The sequence below is a fragment of the Camelus ferus genome, chromosome 19 (assembly GCF_009834535.1).
Source record: "Camelus ferus isolate YT-003-E chromosome 19, BCGSAC_Cfer_1.0, whole genome shotgun sequence".
Taxonomy (NCBI): domain Eukaryota; kingdom Metazoa; phylum Chordata; class Mammalia; order Artiodactyla; family Camelidae; genus Camelus; species Camelus ferus.
The window spans coordinates 4,613,434-4,635,054 of NC_045714.1; the positions used below are offsets into that span (position 1 = coordinate 4,613,434).

Below are 21,621 nucleotides of genomic sequence, written 5' to 3' on the forward strand. Positions count from 1 at the left end.
CAAACATAAAACAGGAAGGGAGTCCCAGGGTGGAGCAGGGAGAGAAGTTCGTGAATTTGAACACAGAGGTCAGGAACAGCTGCCCTAAAAAGGTGGTACTGGAGTTAAGACCGCAAGGAATAAAGACCATTCCCATGGGCCCTGCCAAGGTCCCAGACAGTCTGCAGAGGGAGGGCCATGAGGGTGGGCAGGGACAGCTGGGGGGCAAGAGACCACCCACCCATGCTGCAGCCCCAGAGTGTCGGGGACCCTCTTCCTCCTTGGCCTTGCCCTGGGGGATGCTTGTCATGGGAAGTGGTTGGAAGAATCACCCACACTGTTTGGTTATTTTTCTCTCTCATGTTTTGCCTAGTTCACGTGGTTGAATCTGCTTATGCTAAAGACACACAGGATATATCCTACTGTTATATTTCAAGGAATAGCTGCACGATTTCAAAATAGATATCTGTCTCCTGAGTGTATACCCAAAAGAAATGAGAGCCCGTGTCCCCCAAAAGACATAGGTAAGAATGGTCATCATGGCCAAAAAACTAGAAATAGCACACATATCCATTCGCAGGAGAATGAATGAGTTTATTGTGGTGCAGTCCTACTATGGAATACTACACAGCAATGAAAAAGAATGAATCCCAGCCACACAGAAAAACCTGGGCAAATCCCACAGACATAACAGTGAGCAAAAGATTCCAGGCATGATGAAAGAGCTCATTTTTATATAAAGTTCAAGAACAGGCAAAACTAATCAATGCCATTAGAAGTCAGTGGTTATCTCTGGGGAGGGGCATGTATTGGGAGGGGACACAGAGGACCCTGGACTTAGCCGTACCCTTTATGGTATGTGAGTTGTACCTCATAAAAAATATTTTTTAAAGCTGTAATAAATTATGAATTTCAATTATAATAAATAATTTTTAATTGTAATAAACAGATGTACTAAACAGTAGGCACTCAGTAAATATTTGCTGAATGAATAAATGAATACACGCATAAAAAGCTTCGATTCTAGCTCTACCAGGGACCAGCCATGCAGTGACCCTGAGGTCTCTTTACAACTCTAAGCCTCAGCTTTCTTATCCAAAATATTGGGCTCAGAATTGTCAACGTACAAGGTTACTGTCCACACCCACCAGGACATAGGCGGGGGGGGGGGGTAGCTGCTTGACCAAGTCCTTTGTGTGCTGTACATGCTGGGTACCTCTGACCCCCACACTGCCCCGTTCCCCTCCTCTCTCCTAGGACCAGGACCCTGGAGCTCCAAGGACCAGAGGCGGCTTCCCAGAGAGTGAGGTCACACTAGAAAGCCAGGCCTGGGGAGCGCCGGGGCCCCCGCCAGGCACACAGAAGGCCTATTGACTTCCTCCCAAAACTCCCCGGAGCCACAGCCAAGATGAAGCCAGGACCCAATTACTCATCCGCCCTGCCTCAGTATCCAACGCCCAGTGCAGGGCAGGGGCCAGGGCTGCCAGAGGGCAGCTGGAGGTACCAGGCTCCCGGGGGCGCTTGGGAAGGGATTTTCCTCTGGCTCCAAGCCAGGGGTCCTGGCACGAGGACGTCAGAAGACAGGGTGGTCACGCTGAACAAGGGGAGAAAGTCTGGAGTCGGGGAGCGGTGGCCTGAGGCTGAGTCCTCCTGACGGCCACCAGGCATGGTCTGCTCACAGGTCCAAGAGGTCTCTAGGGGTGCAGGGAGCAGAGCCTGCTGCCTGTGGGGTAGATGCACCCCACCCCCACCCCCGCACACCCTCCGAGCATCGCCGGGAGGAGCAAGGCAGCCCCGCACACAGCAGCAGGGACAGCCAGGGAAGGGGCCGGCCCCGCGTCCGCACCTTGACGTTCTCCTCCGTCAGGCCCTTCTCCACTGAGTCCGCCACGTTCTGCCGGATGCGATGCAGGAATGCCTGCAGGAGAGAAGCGGGGAGAGGTCAGCATCCCCACCTCCCGTCTCCCGGGGGTGGCCCGAAAGGAGGGCCACAGGTTCGATGCCAACAAGGCCCTGGGAGGCACCACGGTCCAGGGACATGGGCAGAGGGTGAGGAAAACCTACTCTGTCGCTCAGCCAACACCCGCTTACGCAGCACCTACCACCCCAGGCTCTGCGGGGACCAACACGAGGCCCTGCCCTCAGGGAGCTGTACGCACATGTGCTCCGTCACCCACGGCTCCCTCTCGGACAATTCATTTCTCCCTTTTTTTTTGTTGGTTTCTTGCTTTTTTGGGTTTTGTTGTTCTTGTTTAAAAACATAACCTCTAAATAATAACCATTCACAAGGCTCAAAAGTCAAAAATATGAAAATTCTCTCAGGCCTCATCCATCTAGCCCCTCCCATCCCCCACAGGAACCGCAGCTCCTGGTGTCTTGTGTCTCCTTCCAAATAAACGTGCGCACGTTGGTCAGAGCACAAAGCTCCCTATGAGTAAGTTCCGGGGCGCTAACCTCCAGCACAGTGATCACAGTTAATAATACCTGATTGTATACTTAAAGTTGCACGATGGTGGTAAGCAATTTGAAATACATATATAAGTGAAATATATATATAAATCAACAGGTTGCATACTTTAAGTTTACCCAATGTTATATGTCAATTATATCTCAATAAAGCTGAAAAAAATAAACACAAAAGTATATTTATGTATATACACATATACACATACACATATATACTTTTAGCTTCCCCTTTTACACACCAAAAAATAGCGGCATACACAGGGTGCACTGCACCTGCTTTTTCCACTTACTTTAGCTCAAAGGTCTCTCTGTATAACTGCACTGGGAGCATCCTTGTTCTTTTTTATGGCTGCCCAGGATCGTACTGTAAGAATGGACCACAGTCCCTCTGCCACTTTTTTCAAGGTCTTGGAACAGAGAAATCATTTCTCTGCTCTGTGATGTGACAGACGACAAAGGAGGGGCATGGCAGGGATTGTGGGGAACAGGCAAGCACACGTCCACTGAAGGGGGCGGCAGCTCGTCCCCTCTAAGTGTGGCCTCGTGGGAAGGCAGCAGGCCCGGCATGACCAGATGTTCCAAAGTTTTGGGGGGATTTTTGGGTTTTGTTTCCCTTTTTTCCCCAAGAGAAGCCAGAGATAGGATTTGTTTTTTTAAAGCAAAGTCTCGCAGTTTTTAAATGGTGTCAAAAGAGCTCTCTGTTTTTGTGAAGAACTAGATTTTAGGGGTTGAGCATAAAAGTAGGGGGACCAGAATGGAGGGGCACAGCCAGGCTGCTGAGCAATGACAGCGGCCGGGCCCTGGTGTGGGTGGGACAGAGCAGGCAGAGGAAGAGCTACTGAGCGGTCCCATGGACAGGCCAGGGGGTCAGAATGGATGTGGGGGAGGGAGGGAGAGGTGTGAGCCAGTGTCTGAGTGGGGAGACAGAGACCCGCCATGCACAGCAAACTCCACCTGGTTGCCTTGACTCTAGGGCTTGGCCCCAGGCTGACCTGGCAATAGCCACATGGAGACCCGTGTGAAAATGACTTCATGGTCCGCAGGCCAGGGTCAGCATGGTGGGCTGCCAGTCACCCTCCCTGCCATGGTGATTACAGCACAGGAGCTCAGCTTGTCTGGGGAGATCTCTGAGTCAGGGAGGTGGAGGGGACAGCCAGGCTGGAGGGAAGCAGGGGCAGGTGGGCAGAGAGGAGGTTGCTGGATCCTTTCCCAGCACCTGAGGGGACATCCGTAGCTGTCATGGGGAGCCGGCCACCTGCAGACTCAGCTCTCCTAGGAAGGTGCGCACTGGCACTCCACATGGCAGGTCATGGAGAAGAAAGTTGGGGTCACACAGCAAAGCGGCCTTGCCTCTGTCCACATTCACTGCAGGACGTTATCCACCACACCCCACAGCCCAAGTATACATCCTCAGCCTGGACTTGGCTGGATTTCTGCCAACTCAACAATTCCACCTGGATGGCCAAGGGGCATCTCAAATTTAACTCATCCACAACCTAGTTCCTGAACTTCCCTCCAAAACTACATACCACCAAGCCCCTCCCAACCTGATTAATGGCACCTCTGCCTTTCAGAGGGCTCCAGCCCAAAATGCCCCCAGTGGTCCTCAACCCCTCTCTTTCTCTGACACTCCATTTCCATCTATGCAAACTCTATCAGTTTCACCTTTGACATGTATTAAAAATTGGACCACTTCCCCCCACCTCCTCAGCCACCCACTTGGTCCAAGCTACCATCACCTCCGGCCTGGACAAATGTAATCACTGCCTCCCCATTCCTTTCTCCACACACACAGCCAGAAGAATCCTTTTAAATATGTAAATCAGATTCTGCCAATCCATGGCTTAAAACTACACTTAAAAAAAAGAAAAGTCCACACTTTCTACAGCCTATAAGATCCCCATGGGCTTGTCCTAGTTAATCTCTGAATTCTCTTTCCAGAACTCCACCCCCACCCCATATCTCAATAATCTTCAGCCACATCTTCTATCTCTATTCTTTCCACCTGCCAGGCACATTCCTGCCTCAGGACCTTTGCACATGCTGTTCCTACTTGCAGGATATTCTCTCCCAGCTCTGTCCTGGGCCAGCTCTTTCTCATTCATCAGGCCTTAGCCCAAATGTTACTTCCTCCAGGAGGCCCTCTGTGTCTTCATGCACTTACCATCTTGTCATCTTGCATTAAGAGCCCAACTGTCAGACAAAAAGACTGAGCTTAAGTAATCTACACCAGCTTGTAAGGGAAAGGCGAAAATAAGAAAGAGCATGGCTGGGATGAAACCTTTACCCCAAATCCAACAACAGAGGCCAGGTTGGAAAAGTGATGATTTGGGTTTAAACTGCATTCCTCCTCCTTCCTGCTGTGTGACCTCAGGAAAGTGCATGAGTCTCTCTGAGTCTCAGTTTACTCTTCCCAAATATGTAGATCATAGTAATACTATCCTACCTTTCAAAATGTATTAGGATAAAGTTAGTGGGAGCTCCATGAGGGCAGGTCCTTGCTTCTCTTCTTCCCAGCTGTACCCTCAGGACCTAGACTGGTGTCTGGCACACAGTAAGCACTCACAAACCAAAGGAAGGGATAAAATTTGCCTGGCACAGTGCCTGACACATACCAGGAGCCTCAGCTCCAGCCACTTGGAAGCCTGATGATCTTTCTTTTTAAAGCACAATGAGTAGAGGGGTCAGGAGATGGGATTTCCTAGAGGATGTCTGAACTGGGCCTGTGATGCTGCTGGGAAGTCCAGCCTCCAGCCTCCCCAGATAGGAGGGAGACAAAGGCAGCCTCGCTGAGCACAGCCGAGGAGAGCAGGCAGCTGGGAGGGCAGCGCGGCTGGCCTAGATCGGGGCTTCCTGTCCTACTTTCTTCACAAGAGCATGGCCACCACCATTGTGCTGGGACAATGCAAGACTCGGGCCACCCACAGAGGAGCCGCAAACAGGCTGGTGTGATGGGCACAGTGGGCAGCTCGTGACCCGGAAAGAACGGGCAGGCAGGGGCTCTGGGCCCAGCTCTCGTGCTGCCCAAGGCACGACCGGCTCTTCCAGGCAGTACTGACGCCCTCTGTGCAGGCAGGGTGATGAAAGGGACCCTCCGGGGCGACTCCCTGTCCAAGCCTTGACAGCTCTGGAACACTTGCCCAAAAGCAGCTCTCATCTTGGAAAGCTCCCGAAGAGACCAGCCCCTTCTCAGGATTCCCAGGGCTGCCTGAAACTCTCCTCCAGCCTTGGAATCTCTGTCCATACCATGTCCACGCCACACCCCTGCCTGGACCACTTCCCCACATCTGGCCACGTCCTCTTCTCTTTACGATGATGACAATGCAACACATCAAGGACCCAGAAAAGGATGGAGAGAAATTTCACAAACACCCACAAACACATCACTGCCCAGTTGCGGCAAATCTCATTAGCATTGTGTCAAATTTGTTTTAAACCATTTTCAAAGAGAAATTCATCAAGTCTGGGGGAGGTGCAGGCTGGGAAGGGGCATGAGGGAGCCCTTGGGCAGGGAGGGGTGCTGGGAATATTCCACCTCTTGATCTGAGCGGCAGTTACACGGGCGAATGTATACACAAAGCCTCATCGGTGTGCACCTAAGATCAGCTCACTTTACCCATGTGCCTTGTTAATATCAGGCCTCAACGCAGAAACAGGAAGAAAGGAATCATCAGAGAGAGAGGAGCGCTACCTGTGCACCTGCCCATCCTGCAGGGCACCCACTGGCCTGCACATGTGCTCCTCATTCCCACACATGCCTTTGGCCACTTACCAGGCACGTGTGAGTCGAGATGCAATAAAGAATACTGCGTTGCGGGTTTAAAGTATTTCTATAAATGATGTGTTTGCAGCAACTTGCATTTCTCACTCACCATCACATCTTCCACATTTATCTACATCGATAAGTGAACCTGGCAGCACCTGCCGTCCAAACTCCACCCACGTCCCTTGGTTCTTACCCCTGGGGTGCCCTCCAGCACCACTCAGCCACCAGCACCCACACCTCTCAGTCAGAGGACCCTCTCTCACATGCAGACCAGGCCACAAAGACAGATGAGGAAACTGAGGCACCTGGCCCCAGTGGACCTATTCATTGTAGCATCACTTATAGTAAGAACATTTGAAGCACCTTAAACATTTGCAGCCGGATAGCGGTCACATCCACTCAGCAATGAAATGAACTTGAGGTCTTAGTGTGGGGCTCCCCAGAAGCGGAGCCTGAGACGGATTCAAGGGCAAATAGTTTACTTGGGAGTTCACCCCAGGAAGCGCCAACAGCAGAGTTGGGGAGTGGGGCAGGGAAGGGAAGGCAGCCAAGAAAGGTGTCATCAAGCGGGCCACCACTGCGGACCTCTGGGGCACTCGGGGAAATGGCTTCTTAAGCATAAATCAGGGAGCAGCTGCCCTGTAGGGTGCCCTGGGGAGCCACCATCTGTCTGGAACCTGCGGCCACAGCCTGGGGAGGATAAATCTCTCCCTGGAGATAAAAAGGAAAGAAAGAGGCCTCAAAGATGCTCTCCAAGACCCACACCAGCAACCTGATCGCCAAGGGGAGGGGGCCCGCCTGCCCCCAAGGACATCCCGCCTCAGCCACCACCAGGGTGACCTCATAAGACGAAACCTGAGAGGGCCAGGGGACGGCTAGAAGTGAGGGCAGGTGGGGCGGGGCAGCCCCAGACCAAAGCAAGGACAGAGGAAAGGCGGTGCCTGAGGACCTCAAACCCTACATGATCTGGGTGGTCCAGGGCCCAGGGAAGCAGAGTGTCACAAAATTGCCTTGAATCCAAGTAATAATAATAAAATAATAGTAACAACAGCAGGCGGTCCCTGCACAGCCTGCACCCAGCAGCCACAGATAGGCCAGAGTTTGGGGAGACCCCCAAATGCCCAGTGACTCCTTCCAAGTCCAAATCCTGTGCTCCATCCATTTAAATTCTGAGCATTTATCCTACAGGTAAAACGAAATCTCACATGTGGCAGGAAGATTTAACTTCAGTATAGGATTTATAACTCTAATGCTTGGGGTTTAGTTAAATAAACTGCCCATCTTAACAAAGGATGATCATGCTAAAAATGGCTTGTAGGAGGCCATTTAATGATACAGAAAGACTGTTGATGTATCTCTAGGGGAGAAAAAAAAGTCACAGAAGAGCAGATAAAATATCTCATTTTTGGTTAAATAAACTATTTCTACATAAGCATAGAAAAAGGAAGTGTGGAATGAAATGCCCTAAACCGTGTGCGGGTATGGCCATGCTTATTAGCCATCCCCCAATATCTGGTCTCTCCTTTTCCAGATTTTAGAATACAGACTATTTCTCAGCTTCCCTTGCAACCATGTGTGTGACTAAGTTTGGGTTAGTGGGGTATACGTGGATATATTACCTACAACATCATGAAAGTGCCCTTGGGGATGAGGGAAGAAATGGGCAGGATTCTCTTTAGCTATTCTTCCCTCCTCGTGACTGGATAGCAAATGTGATGCCTGGAGATCAAGCAGCCATCTTACACCATGAAGTGGAGGCCATGGGTTGAAGAAGATGGAGCAGAAACACAGGAGGAGCTTGTCTTCCTAATGACAGTGGAGCCAACATATCTGTCCTGGGCAGCCTATAATTCAGTAAAAAAGCAAGAAACATCCACCTCACTTAAGGCACTGTTGTTTGGGTTTCATCACGAGCCATGGAACATAACTCTGAGAGTGGCATTTTAAGTGATTTCAATTTTCTCCTTTCTTCATTTCTGGTTTTGTCTAGTTTTCTACAATGAACACGCTACTTTTGAATCAAAAGTCATTCTATAACATAAACATATGTTTTTCCATTTTTTTGGACAGGAGAGGTTACTACACATACCAGGCCCCCTCGTGCCCACCCCTACCCCCAATGATCACTTCTTCCCCATCAAGGAGGCTGGTCTGCATTCTCCTCCTGGAGGGTATGTCCCATCAGCCAAGACGAAAGCAGGAGCCGGGCAAATACAAGATGAGAAGACAGTCCTTCTGCAGCAGGACCTCCAAGCTGCCCGCCCCTCCTTCTCTGTGTTGACTCTGGAAACCACCAGGCCCTCCAGGAAGGTGCCCGGCCCCCTACAAGCTGGCCTGGCGCTCCCACAGCCTGCAGTGGAACACAAGGGCTTCCCCCGCCCACAGCCAACATCGCCACCCAGGCTGAGACTAAAAACCTTTGCCTGCCATTCTCAGCAAGCACCCCTTTCATCAGGCCAGTGCCAGGAGCAGGGAGACACTGGCCCAGAACCAGCTTTCCCCAAAGACCCAAATTTCAGATTTGAGACATCACCTCCAAGGAAGGTTGCAAGTTCACTCCCAGTCACACCTTACAGGACGGAGAGATGGTAACGTTGCTTAGACAACTTCAAACTCACTCCTTGACATCACATCTCACGTGGCACGTTATGAATTATACATATGTATACAGAGGTGATGATATTACATGATATTATATAATAATAGCACAAATATGTTGCCTTGTACCGTATCTTCAACAGACTTGTTTCTTCCTGTAAGCACTAAAAATAAGCTACAACTGAAGCCACTACAGTGTTCTGTGAACATACCAGACACTGTCCTGACCTTTCTACCTCGGGGCCTTTGCACTTGCTGGTCCCTTTGCCTGGAAGACTCCCTCCAGATATCTGCAGGGCCCCCTCCTCACTTCTGAGAGGACTTCTCCCACCACCCCCTTTAAAGCAGAAGCCCACTCTCCCGTTCCACCCCCTTTCTTATCCTTCTCTGCCTCCCCTACAGCTCCAGCCTCCACCTTCACTCACTACCTCTCTGTTTGTTGCCCGTGTGCCCCCTGCAACATCTGCCCCAGGAGAGCAGTGGTTTATTCATGCAGCCCGACCAATATCTGGCACAGAGCAGGTGCTCAGTAAAAATGGCTTCAGCGGGTGACCAATGACCACCGTCATTGCACAGAGGCTGTGTCACAGGGAACCTGCACACACACACCCCATGAAGCCATGGCATCCCAAGGTCTCCCCCAGCTCTCCCTTCTCAAACGCTCAAAGGGTCCTGCATCTCTCAAGGAAGCAGCATATCAGAGGGGCTGAGGTTCAGAGGTTAGAACTGGCCTCAGGGTTCAGAGCCTGCCTTTGCCCCCTACCGCTGTGTGACTTAGACTAGTGACTCCACCTCTCTGTGCCCCAACGGTAATATGGGTGGGGATTATAAAGTGACGATATCACAGGCTACAAAGAGGCTGAAATGAAACACTGCAGGCAAAGTGCTCAACTACCAGCTCTGCCCCTTACAAGCTGTGTGACCTTGAGCGACTCAGCCTCTCTCTGCCTCGGTCTCCTCCTCTGTAAGATGAGTACACGGGATTCCAATGAGAATTACAGACACTAACACACGTAACAAGCTCGCTGAATGGTACACAGTCAGTGCCCAGCCAAGCATCAGCTGGTATGATCTCCACAGCCCCGCCATGAGTTGATAGGGAGACAGAGAGGAACCCAACCCTAAGGAAACTTCTGGAGCTGAATCAACCCCATTTACAGACCTCCTACTACACGCCAGGGACTTATCTTTTTATGTTGACTTATTGTTATTTGCCTTTTTCATTCTAAAAACAGGTCTACAATCAACTGCTTCTCAGCCTCCCAGGGTGAGATTGGGGAAACAAGGCTTTATAAACTGTGAAGTGCCACCCCATCCTCCTCGCCACCACGCAAAGGTGTCCGCTGCCTGCCACCTCGCCTCTCCACTCGGCTCCACCCGACTGCCAACCACGTAACCTCAGTAACTGAACTTCTTTCTCGGAGTCTATTTCCTCATCCAAAAAAAAGAGGTAGTTGTTGGGGTGTAAGCGAGATGATGCAGGTAAAACTACCTACGGAGACTCCCTGGAGGAAGCGGCCCAGAGGCTGGGCGGGGAGAGGTGGGCTGGCCTGGGAAAGAAAACAGGAACTCGCTTCTGATTTTATTCTCGGGGGAAGAAAGCTATCACAAAGGACTACCCATACCAGCAAGTGTGAGCCAGGGCCGTCTGTGTGCCAAACACGGAGCTGCGTGCTGGAGACGCAGACGCCACCTTGCTCAACACTTAACTGCACACCTACTATGTGCCGGGCACTGTGCCAGAAGCCAACAACATACCAGTAAATGAACAAATCAGACTGAATCCGCCCTCATGGAGCAGTGGCAAGACTGATCATAAACAGATTTGAAAATAAGGGGCAGGTTGGGATGAGTGCTATGGAGAAAAATGAAGCAAGATGAGGGAGCAAAGAGGGATGAGGTGAGGGAGCTATTTCACAGAGACGTTCATGGGAAGCCTCTCTGAGGAGATGAGATTTAAGCAGATATGTGGGGACTGAGGTGAAGGAGCAGCTTCATAGGTACCCAAGGGAAGGGCATTCTAGAAGAGGGAACCGTCCGTGCAAAGGCCCTGAGGCACATTCGATCCATCTAAGACCATCCAAACTAAAACCTCCAGCACTAATCTTGGCCTGTCTTCTTCACAGCACCCGTCACTGGGGACATTACGTGTGTCCGCTTACCCTCCTATTGTCCCTCTAGCCCACCAGCATGTGAGTTCCAGGAGGCAATGACGTTTCTGTCTAGGTCACTGCTATATCTCCAAAGCATGGGAATGGGCCCAGCACATAGAAGATCCTTGACAAATATGTGTTTAACTGATTCATCATCAATCATCTAGAAAAGATCCTGCTACCCACCACCCAGCTTCAAACCCTGAAAAAAGGTGCCCAGTTTCCACACAGCCCCACCCCACCCCCCACCATGGAGGAAGTTAAAACAAAAACCGAGTTGCTACAACCTGTGGTGAACAGGGCTGATGCAATAGCGGGGGGAGGAGAGGGGGCCACAGAGGGGAAACCAGTACTCTTCGCCACACAGACCCCACCCCTGGGGCTGAGGCCTGGCCTGCCGTCTCCCTGAACTCACCTGTCATTCCTTCAACAGAAATTCACGCAGTGCCTCCAACACGCTAGCGAGTCTCTCATGGGTCTCAAACTGGTGGCCCACAGGCACGTTTAGTTTGACCAGCAATGAGCTTTGAAAAAAGTCAGACCTAAGTTTAAATATTGGATTATCCCAGCTCTTAGCCTCTTTTGAAAAAGCTGACCACTGGCCTTAAATGTTCACAGGGCTGAGGCTGGCTGCAGAAGAGCAGCAGCTACTAGATTTTCCCTTTGCAGGCGCTGCTCTGTCTTCCACCACCCAACTTGTGGCTACACACATCTTCTTACCTGGTCCTGGTGGTATTTGAATGCGACCCCACCTCGCCAGACCCAGCAAATTCGAATCCTGCTGACTCTCCCCACACCAGCACCCAAGGCAGACATCACTAATGGAGCACAGATCTCTTTCCCGCTGCATCTCCTCCACACTGTTCAGGATCTCTCTTCCCTCGTTGTTACCACCCACACCCATAACATGATCTGAGCTCTATTCTATTTTAACCCCAACTTCTCCCCACTCCTTTGAGCTTCTCAGCTTTCTTTCCTGAAGAATGGGCTCATCAGAGTGGGATCAGAGCAGGGCTTCTCCATCTTGGTACCACGGATACTTTGTTATGGGCGCTGTCCTCTGTATTAAGGAATTTAGCAGCATCCCTGGCCTCTATCCATGAGACACTGGAAGCAAATCCCACACTCAGCTGTGACAACCAGAAATGTCTCCAAACACTGCCCAGTATCTCCAGGGCAGGGTGGTGGGGTGCCCAAAATTCCCCCCATCAAGAACCACTGCATTACATCATACTTAAGAAAATGTCTCTAAAGCTAAGCCCTTTGGGTACAAATCCTGGCTCCATCATTTCATGGCTGTGTGACTCTGGGCAGCCTCTCTGTCTCAGTGTCTTTCTCTGAAAAATGCAGGTACAAAAATGGTACTTGACAGACTGCTAATGGGTATGGAGCTTCTTTCTGGGGTGATGAAAATGTCCCTAAATTAGACGGGTGGTGATGGCTGCACAATTCTGTGAATATACTAAAAGTCACTCAATTATACACTTTAAGTGGGTAAACTGGTCTGTGAATTATACGTCAAGAAGCTGTTACACACCCTCACACACGGTACCTAGCTCACATGGGTCCTGTGAGAATTTGCTGAGTTAGGATAAAGTGCCTTACAAGCATCCTTATCACCAGCATCAGCCCACGCTGGTCTGGGGCCGGCGTGGGCGGGCGGCTTCAAGGAAAAGCCTGCAGTGACCGAGACAGGGGTGGCTGGGAACAGGCTCCACTCTGGGTGGTATTTCCCGCCGGAATGTCCCAGACAAAGCAAACCAAGTCGCTGGGGGCCCCAGGACGCAGGGCGGGGTGGCTGGATGTCCTGGGGGTCCCTGTGCCTGTCTGTGGCAGGACAATGGGTGGAATGTGGTCTCCTCTCCACGGGGCTGACACTTGACATCTGAGGACAATGACTTTCAAGAGGTTTTGTTTTTTCCTCGGCCCAGCTTTTTTTTCCATCTCCCCAAACAATTGTTCCTCGGGCTGGTGGGGGAGTGGTCCCCGCCTTGGCTTGTGAAGGATTGTGTTTGGAGAGTCAGGAAACAATGCACAAAAGTGAGAGAATGTAAAAATAGTGGCACTCAGGGACCAGCCAGGGAGGGGGGCAGCATAGAGGCCTCCTCCGGTTTATTTTTCCCAGCGCCTGCTCAGGTCCCGGGCGGGGGAGTTCAGGCACTGGAAGAGGCTGTCGACAGCAGTGCCAGGCTCAAGACAGTAGACGTTAACTGCTCAGATGGAGTTTGAGGTCTCACATTTAGGGAGTGTCAGCCATGTTCCCACTGCTTCCCACACGTCACCTCATCCCAGACAACTTCACTCCTGTCTTTCAGAAAAGGAGACAGAGGTTCTCAGTGGATGAAGTGCCAGCCCCAGAACACATAGCTAAGTGGACAGAGCTAAGATCTGAACTCTGGACCACCAGAGTCCAGACACTGGCCTTCTGCCACGTCCATTCTGACCCAGCCTTGTGCTCTCAGCTTCCCTGGCTGACTACCCACCTTCCTCCCACTCGTGATGGGGTCACTTCATTGAAATCCTCTCCCCTCCAGCTCCACAAGGACCGTCACCTGGTCCCCATGGTCCAGCACAGTCTCTGGCCCTCCAGGCCCAGGAGGTGAAGGGAGGGAGATGTTGCCAGGGGAGCCTGTGGACGCTGCGGGGCAGAGAGGCCCCTGCCACCCTTGACTACCAAGGTCAGCTGAATAATGCCCCTCCCCTCCCAACAAAGAAGTTCACATCCTAAACCCGAACCTGTGAACATGTGACTTTACGTGACAAAAGGAACTTTGCAGGTGTGATCTGGTTAATGATCTTGAGATGAGAAATTATCCCAGATTATCCAACTGGGCACTTTGAGAACACACGGTCCTTAGAAGAGAAAAAAGGATGCAGAAGAGCGGAGTGTCAGGGTGATGCACGGTGAGAAAGACCAGCTACAGCTAGCTCTGAAGATGGGTCGGGGCCAGGAGCCAAGGAAAGCAGGCAACCTCTGGAAACTGGAAAGGCAAGTAAATGAATGCTTCCCTCCAGTATCCAGAGGGAACACAGTGCTGCCAACAACTTGATGTTCACCCTACAAGTTCCATTTCAGACACCTGACCCCCAGAGGTCTACCATAAAATCTGTGGTGTCAAGTCACCAATTTTGTAGCAATTTGTTACAGCAGCAAAGGGAAACTGATACAACCACCCAGCTGGAGACAACCGAAAGGAAACAAAACCTCCCTCACGTCTCCATCGACAGCCTAACCCAATCCTAACACTCCACTGTCAATTATTATGAAGATGTAATAGATACTGTTATATAGTTCAGCTACATATTTCACATATTTTTATTTAGTCTTACAATTACTAAGTTGTGAAATGTCTTCTTTCCCCACCACTAGCAGTCTCTGTTAACAAATATTCACTAAGGACACATGGTCTGATAACAAGAATTATTACAATAATTTTAATAATATCAACTATCCTTAACTACTGAGCTCTACTGAGCTGCTGAGTTTAGGAAGCAAAAGGCCATTTAGTAAGATCAGATGTGGGAAACCTCAGGACACCAAGCTGCCTGAACTATATGGTGCCTGTGTTTCCAGTGGAGTAAGGACACAAGAACCAGCTGCAACATGTATTAAGTGCTTACTGTATGCCAATGCCAAGGTTCGATGAGGAGGTGACTGCTGTGTCCTTGTTCACAGACAGGGAAATGGAATCTCGGAGAAGTCAAGTTATTTGCTCAAGGTCACTCAGGGAGGAAAGGACGGAGCCAGGACTGAGCTCAGACCCCTGGGGCTCCAGAGTCAAAATTCCTTCCCATGGGACTAGATTGCCTCTTAGGTTCAAAAGGTGGGAGAATTTAGTTGGGAGCAGGGGAGTGGTGTGGCCTGATGGGACAACTGGGAGTCAGGAGGCCTAGGTCATTTAAGCATCCCTGGCTAGAGTGACCCTAGGTGAGTCACAAGGGGATCTTTATAAACTGTAAATATGGTCACTCGTTGCTCTGCCATGCCTGTCAATGGCTCCCCACTGTTCTGAGGATAACAACCAAAAAGGCCATGCAGGATCCGACCTCACCACCCCACCAAGCTTTTAGGCTCTTCAGGCTGTTTCAAAAACACACCAAGCTTGCTCCTCCCCTGGGCCTTTGCACATGCTGTTCCCTTCAACCATAACACACATTGCCCTCCATCTACCCAGTTAACATCAAGTCACCTTCCCTGCCCTCCCAAGTAGGTCAAAGCCCATGCACAGGCTCCAGTAACTCCGTAGACTCTTCTTAGAACCACCATTGCTGTAACATAACCTACGAGATTATACACTTAACGCTTGTCTTCCTCACCAGGCTGAGAGCTCCCGGAGGTCTTGCTTCATCACAGTTTTATTTCTTTTTCATTCACTCTGTTTTATTCAGTTACAGCCCCAGCACTGAGCACCATGGTTCCCGGCATTCAATACATTTCTGATGAATGGATAGGTGAATGAATGAATGAATGAATGAATGAATATGTCCCTTTCTCTGGGGCCCCGTTTCCTCATCTATACCACAGGAACAGTAACAGTGCCAACCTCAAGGATTACCATGAGGATTATAAGAAATGATACACACTAACAAGGTGATTTGTTGGGGAGACTGTCTCCTCTCTGGGCCTCAGTTCTCCCCTCTGCACAATGGGTCCCACACAGTGGCCACTGCTCAGGACCCGCTGACCTGGTTTCCCACTGCCACCCTGCCATGGCCTCCCTGTGTGACCCTGGGGAAGCCCTTCCTAAATGCCATCCTCCATTCCCTCTTCTGTGACATGAGGGTGGCATGGGTCAGACCAGAGGGTCCCCAAGGATCCCCCAGCTCTGGAGATGGGAGCTCAGACCCACATACTCTAACCCCTCCCAGCGCCGCCTTCCAGCTAGACCAGTAACAACCAGCCCACAGCAGACTGACAGGTCAGACAGGTCACCAGAGATTCTGCAAGTGAGCCTGTAGACAGCTCCCTTCCCGGGGAACTCCACCACCCCCCAGGGACCCCATGAGGGAGAGGAGAGGGGGGCAGGGGGAGTTCTGGTTCAAGTCCGCACCTACCAGCAGGAGAAGGTACAGAAGTGTTAACTTCGGCTTCCTCTTCTATAAACGGAGATTCAAACGCCTACCTCAGAAGATGAAACAGATAATGAACCTCGACTTCAGCGTCGTACCAGAGTAAGTCCTCGTGAAATGCCAGCACTTACATTAGCTTTACTGATATTATTTTTATCTGTCAAGGCATCGTGACAGAAGAAACCCCCACACCCAACAGACAGACCACACTGGATTTTCCTGATATTTCCCCCGAATCTGTGTGTCTCACTCCTCTCCAACCACACGGGCTAGTCTGCCTTTTCCTATGACACGCCAGGTTTGTTTCCACCTCAGGGCCTTTGCACATGCTGTTCCCTCAATCCGGAAGCCTCTTCCCCCAGTTTATTACAGCCCAGGACACTCTCTTCCATCGAACCTTGTTTTAATTCTTCATAATGCAGTTATCACATCCACATGTTATTTTATGCACTGATGAGTGGGCCTTCTGTCCACTGAATGCCAGCTCTATGAAGGCTGGGATTTCTGTATGTCTGGTTCACTGCTGTCTCGACAGCATTTAGATTGGTATGAGGCAGATATAAGATGCTCGAAAAATGTTTATTAAGAGAAGAAAGAAAGGGAAGTTACATAAGCCTCTGCCTCTGTTTCTACATCTGTAATAGACACAGGATAAATAAGAGCCTCTGTCTCTTAGGGCTCCTTGGAGGATTAAAGGGAACATTACATACAACATAAAGTGCTTAGTAGGGGAAAGGAACATAATAAAAACTCAAATGAAAAAAGAAATCACAGGTGTCCGTCAGCAGCAAATGGATGCACAAATTGTAGTGTATTCACACAATGGAATATAACTCAGCAATCAAAAGAAAAACTGCTGACACACACGTGGTGACAGGGATGTGTCCTAAAAACACTGCCTGAGCAAAGGAAACAAGACACAAGCGGGCACAGACCTGGGATTCCACTTCTACCAAAGCCAGCAAACTGGCAAAACGCATCTCTGATGAAAGAGGTTACCAAAACTGTCACTTTTCTTACCAAAACACCAAGTCATCACTTTTCCTCACCAGGTGCTGACTGGCAAGGGGCAGAAGTGACCTCTGGGGTCAGGACATGTTCTAGATCTTCACCTGGTGGTGACGCACAAGGAAAAAGTCATGGTGATGTGCACTTTATGTAATGACAGTGCAACAAAAATTATTCCAAACACCGTTTTTTCAGCAAAGTGATGGAAAGGGGACTGTTGCCGTCACCCTGGCTCATCCACCCTGCCCACACACAGGTCTCTCAGACTCTGACAGTCAACACATCCCTCTCGCTTCAGGCAGACTGGGCCCCCCCCCACCCACGCGGCCCTGGCTTCTGTGGGACCTGTTGCCAAAGAGACAAGCCACCCTCCACATACACCCCCTCAGTCCCCCGTGGCCCGGCTTCCGAGAAGATGTGAGCACAGGAAGACTGTGTACTCTGAGGTTCTGAAGCAAAAAGGTCAGGGTGGCAGCACGGGGGAGGGGGCAGGAGGGCTCCCCACTGACTGAGAAGGGCCTTGATCACCACAGGGGGATTTCATCCGGGCGTTTGACAGGCGTCCCCCATCCATCACAGGCAAGGGGACATCCACCCACATTTGCTCTATAACTGCTGAGGGGGCATCTCCAGAAGCCCCAGCACTGGGCATGCCCCGTGCACCACAGGCCATCACCCACCGCTGCATGGTGCTTTCCTGCTTAAAACCCTCCAACAGCGCCTGCTGCTCTCAGAATAAAACCACACTCCTTACTGCAGCCTTCAGGGCCTGACACGACTTCGCTTCCTAACGTCTCTGGCTCCCCTCTCTCTCCTCTCCTCCCACTCTGGCCCCTCTGATGTTCCAGGAACATACCCAGCTGGCTCCTGCCACAGGGCCTTTGCACTGGCTGCCCTCTCTGCCTGGAACACCTGTCCCCAGGCAGCCACACAACTCATTCCCTCCCCTCTTTCAGGTCTTTGCTCAAATTCTCCTCCTCAGTGAGCCCCCCCCCACCGATCACTGTACTTAAAACTACCACACTTTCCCAGGACTCCACCCCCTTACCTTGCTTCATTTTCTTCCGCAGTGCTTATCACCTGCTAACACCATAGACTTTTTTTTCTCTTTCTTTTTTGGGGGGGTGCTAATTGGGCTTTATTTATTTATTTCATTTTTAAATGGAAGTACTGGGGGTAGAACCCAAGACTCGTGCATGCTAAGCACGCGCTCTAACCACTGAGCTATCCCCACCCCACCCCCACCACAGACTTTTCTTACTTAGTATCTTTGTTGTCTGGCTTCATTGTAAACTCAGTGGCGATGAGGGCTTTTGTCTGCCTCGTGTACTGCTGCATCCCCAGCACCTGTACACAGTAGGTGCTCAATAAATCACTTGTAGGTACAAGGAGGTAACCCAGAGGCTTATCACAGGGTTGACTTTCTTATAATTTTCTGCATCATTTCAATCCTTTTCAATGTTATGAGCATGTGTTATCTTTACAATTTAAAATTAAGGCACAACTAGAAGTCTGGTTTTAAAAGCCAAGTGGGGGCAGTCTCTAGGTCAGCGGATGTCCAAAGGGTGGCATAAAGACCACCTGGGGAGCTTTTCAAAAGTCACATTTGCCCAGGAGGTATACCAGAAAGTTCGAATCTGATTGACGAGGTCTGAGGAAAGCCAGAGAACCTGGGGCTTTGGAGAAGCTCCCAGATACCCTACAGGGCTCGAGGGAGCACTGGGAGCGGGGAGTGGGCAGGTAGTCCAGGAGGGCTGCTCAGAGGAGGAGGACAGAGAGGATCCTGACAAACAGCCAAGGTTAGACTAAGCCAATTCCTGGGCCTTGTACCCAAGGTTCCAATTCAGTGGGATGAGTGGGGCCCAGGCACCTGCATTTGTAATACACTTTGCCAGATGCCTGGGGCAGACACTGAAGTTTAGGAAGTGTTGGTTGAGTCTAATCTTCTGGTCTGAATGTGTACAGCTGCCTTTCATGGCAAAAGTTAATAAAATCACAATGAGAAAACGGGAAATCACGCATTCCCACAGCGCCCAGCGTTAATACTTTGGCGCGTCGCCTGCAGCGGTATCCCTGCACGGTTTTACAGGCACAGCCGCCATCACAGGTTCTGTACCATCAGGTGTGTCACCTTCTCAGTCTGTGGCAGCTGGACCAGGGGGCGTGGCCTGGTCACCTCACCATTTCCCCATTTGGGGACATTTAGGTTGTTTCCAGTGTTGAATTCTCACACACGGTGCTTTGATGAGCATCGTGGTCCTTAAGTGTCTGGGTTTTTCCCACTCGCCCTGTGCTTAGGGCTTTTTCTCAGACTCCATTCTCAGTGTGGGACGTCCCCAGTCATCATGTCTGGGAGGCTCCTGCTAACCCTGCTAAATGTTTCACCGAAGAGTCTGCACCAGTTTACTGCCCCCAAATGACGCCCAAGACCATGTGGTAGAGCCTTATCAGAGGTGCGGCTCCACCGTCTCACGGAAGAGGAACCGAGGCCCAGGGAGCAAAGCGTCGGCGGCCGACGCTCCCTGGGAGCTGACTTCACACCAGGTGCTGTTCTAAGTGATTTACCAATGTGCACTCACGTGCCCCTCACCACGCCCCTGGGGGCCAGGGCTGGTGCCCACGTGCTGGCCACAGTGAGCGCTGTCAGCACACTTCATCATCGGCATCATTTCTGCCGTTACCTGTGCTCGATTTTCCTATAAAAATGATTCGTCCAACCACACTGTTGAGCAAAATCGGGGTTCCAGAAAGCCAGGCCCAGGGATGCCCACACCCTAGAGAAGGTAAAAGAGGTCATCAGTCCACACCTTGTGGCACAGCAGTTCCCAGCAATGAGCCAGACCTGGTCCCTGTGACAACAGGTGACACACAACCATGGACACAGCTGGACCCTGCCTGCCCATGGGCCAAGCCCTCGGGAATACGGCGGAGAGCAAATGACCGGATGAAGGCTTGAGTCTGCAGAGACATCAGCGGGTGAGGCAGTGCCACCAAAGCATGACACCCAGTGCCCCGGATCTTGCCCCGGCCACCAGCCACAAGCCACGATACACAGACCCAGAATCCTGTACTCAGCTCAACACAAACGTCCCAGTTCCCTTTTTCTCTTTGCAGAACTTCCCACCGCACTGAACTAAAAAGGAAGTCAGGGTCCCAGCGGGAGAAATGGTGACAGCAACACAAATCATTTCACGTCTGCTGAGGAAAGAGGAAGAGGCCGCTCAGGCTGGCCCAGGCGCATCTGCCCGCTGCTGTCAGCTGGGGGTGGCCGGGCAGCAGCGCAGCAGGGCAGATAGAGAAGCTCTCTGGAGGGACCACACAAGTCGACTCATAGAGACTACGTTTCCATAGATCAGTCACTCACTACCGTCACTAGCCTCAGTTTTACTCTTCTGTAAAATGGGTCAAGTACCTACCTCAAGGGCTACAATGAAGATTTAAATAAGAGAATAGCTGTAAAGCACTTATTGGCCCAGGGCACACAGCATGTGCTCCATAAACGTCCCTAACGTGATTAAGTTCAGTTTTTCCATTCTGGCATCTGGCTACCACATCCTGCCAAAACCTCTGCTGGCAGGGCTCAGGCCCTGCCCACTGGCCTCCAAGTGTCCTGCATTAATTCCTGTCCTGAGCATCGCTAACCATGCAAAGCACCAGCAACACACCAGGCACAGAGAGCAGAAGTGACTTTCTTGGGGTTCGTTCACAAGTGTTTACTGAGGAGGTGACAGAAGGGCTGAGACTCACATGAGTGGGGGAGTAAGCTGAGGATGATTCAGCTGTGTGTGAAGAACGGACTGTAGCTGTTGAGGAGGGGAGCCCGGGGAACCCAGGGAAGGGGCGCCTGTATCAGTCCAGGCGGGAGATGATGGTGGACTCGACCAGGGTGGTGATGCAGTGGTGGGAGAAGTGGTCCGACTCTGGACACATTTCAAAGGTAGAGCCCACAGGATTTGCTGATGGATGGGACATAGCAGGTGAGAGAGAGGAGTAGAAGCCAACTGCCTGGAGTCTGGCCTGAGACATTAACAGGACGGAGGTCACTTTTACTGAGACAAGAAAGACTGTGGTTTGGGGGTGGGGAAGAGCATGCAGAGCAAGAGTTTAATTTAGGACATTTCAAGTCTCTGCCCTCAAGCAAGCCAGTCTGGCAGGAGAGACGGTCAGCAAATCGTTGCACAATGTAGATCCAGGGGCAATCGTGCTGAGAGTTAGGGAGGAGGACTGGGCAAGGTGACCCAGGCAGGGGTGTTCAGGGAAGGCTGCCTGGAGGAGGCACAATCAGAGCTGAGGCGAGAAGGCTGAGGAGTGGGGACGAGTGAGGGAGACAGTGAAAGCTGCTACCCAGGTGTGTTCTCCACTTTCCTCATCGCTTTGCCTCCCACTTCACACCCAGTGGGGACACAGCCCAAGAATGAAGGCCACATGTCTTCTGTGGTTGAGCTGTGGGGTCAGACAGAGTGAGGTCAAGTCCCAGACCCACCACTGTCTTGTGTGGCCGTGAGCTGGCAACTACACCCCTCGACGCCTCAGTTTCCTCATCTATGAAAGGGGGTGATTGTGCCGATTCTGGGGGAGCTG

At 51.1% G+C, this 21,621-nt stretch overlaps 1 protein-coding gene across 1 annotated transcript in view; it reads right to left on the reverse strand.

The window, feature by feature from the left end:
- Positions 1-21,621, reverse strand: part of PREX1 (phosphatidylinositol-3,4,5-trisphosphate dependent Rac exchange factor 1) — a 175,746-nt gene that overhangs the window by 103,811 nt on the left and 50,314 nt on the right. Inside the window, exon 2 of the mRNA XM_032461329.1 lies at positions 1,826-1,897. Coding sequence (XP_032317220.1) covers positions 1,826-1,897 — 72 coding nt within the window. The remainder of the gene's footprint in view (positions 1-1,825; positions 1,898-21,621) is intronic.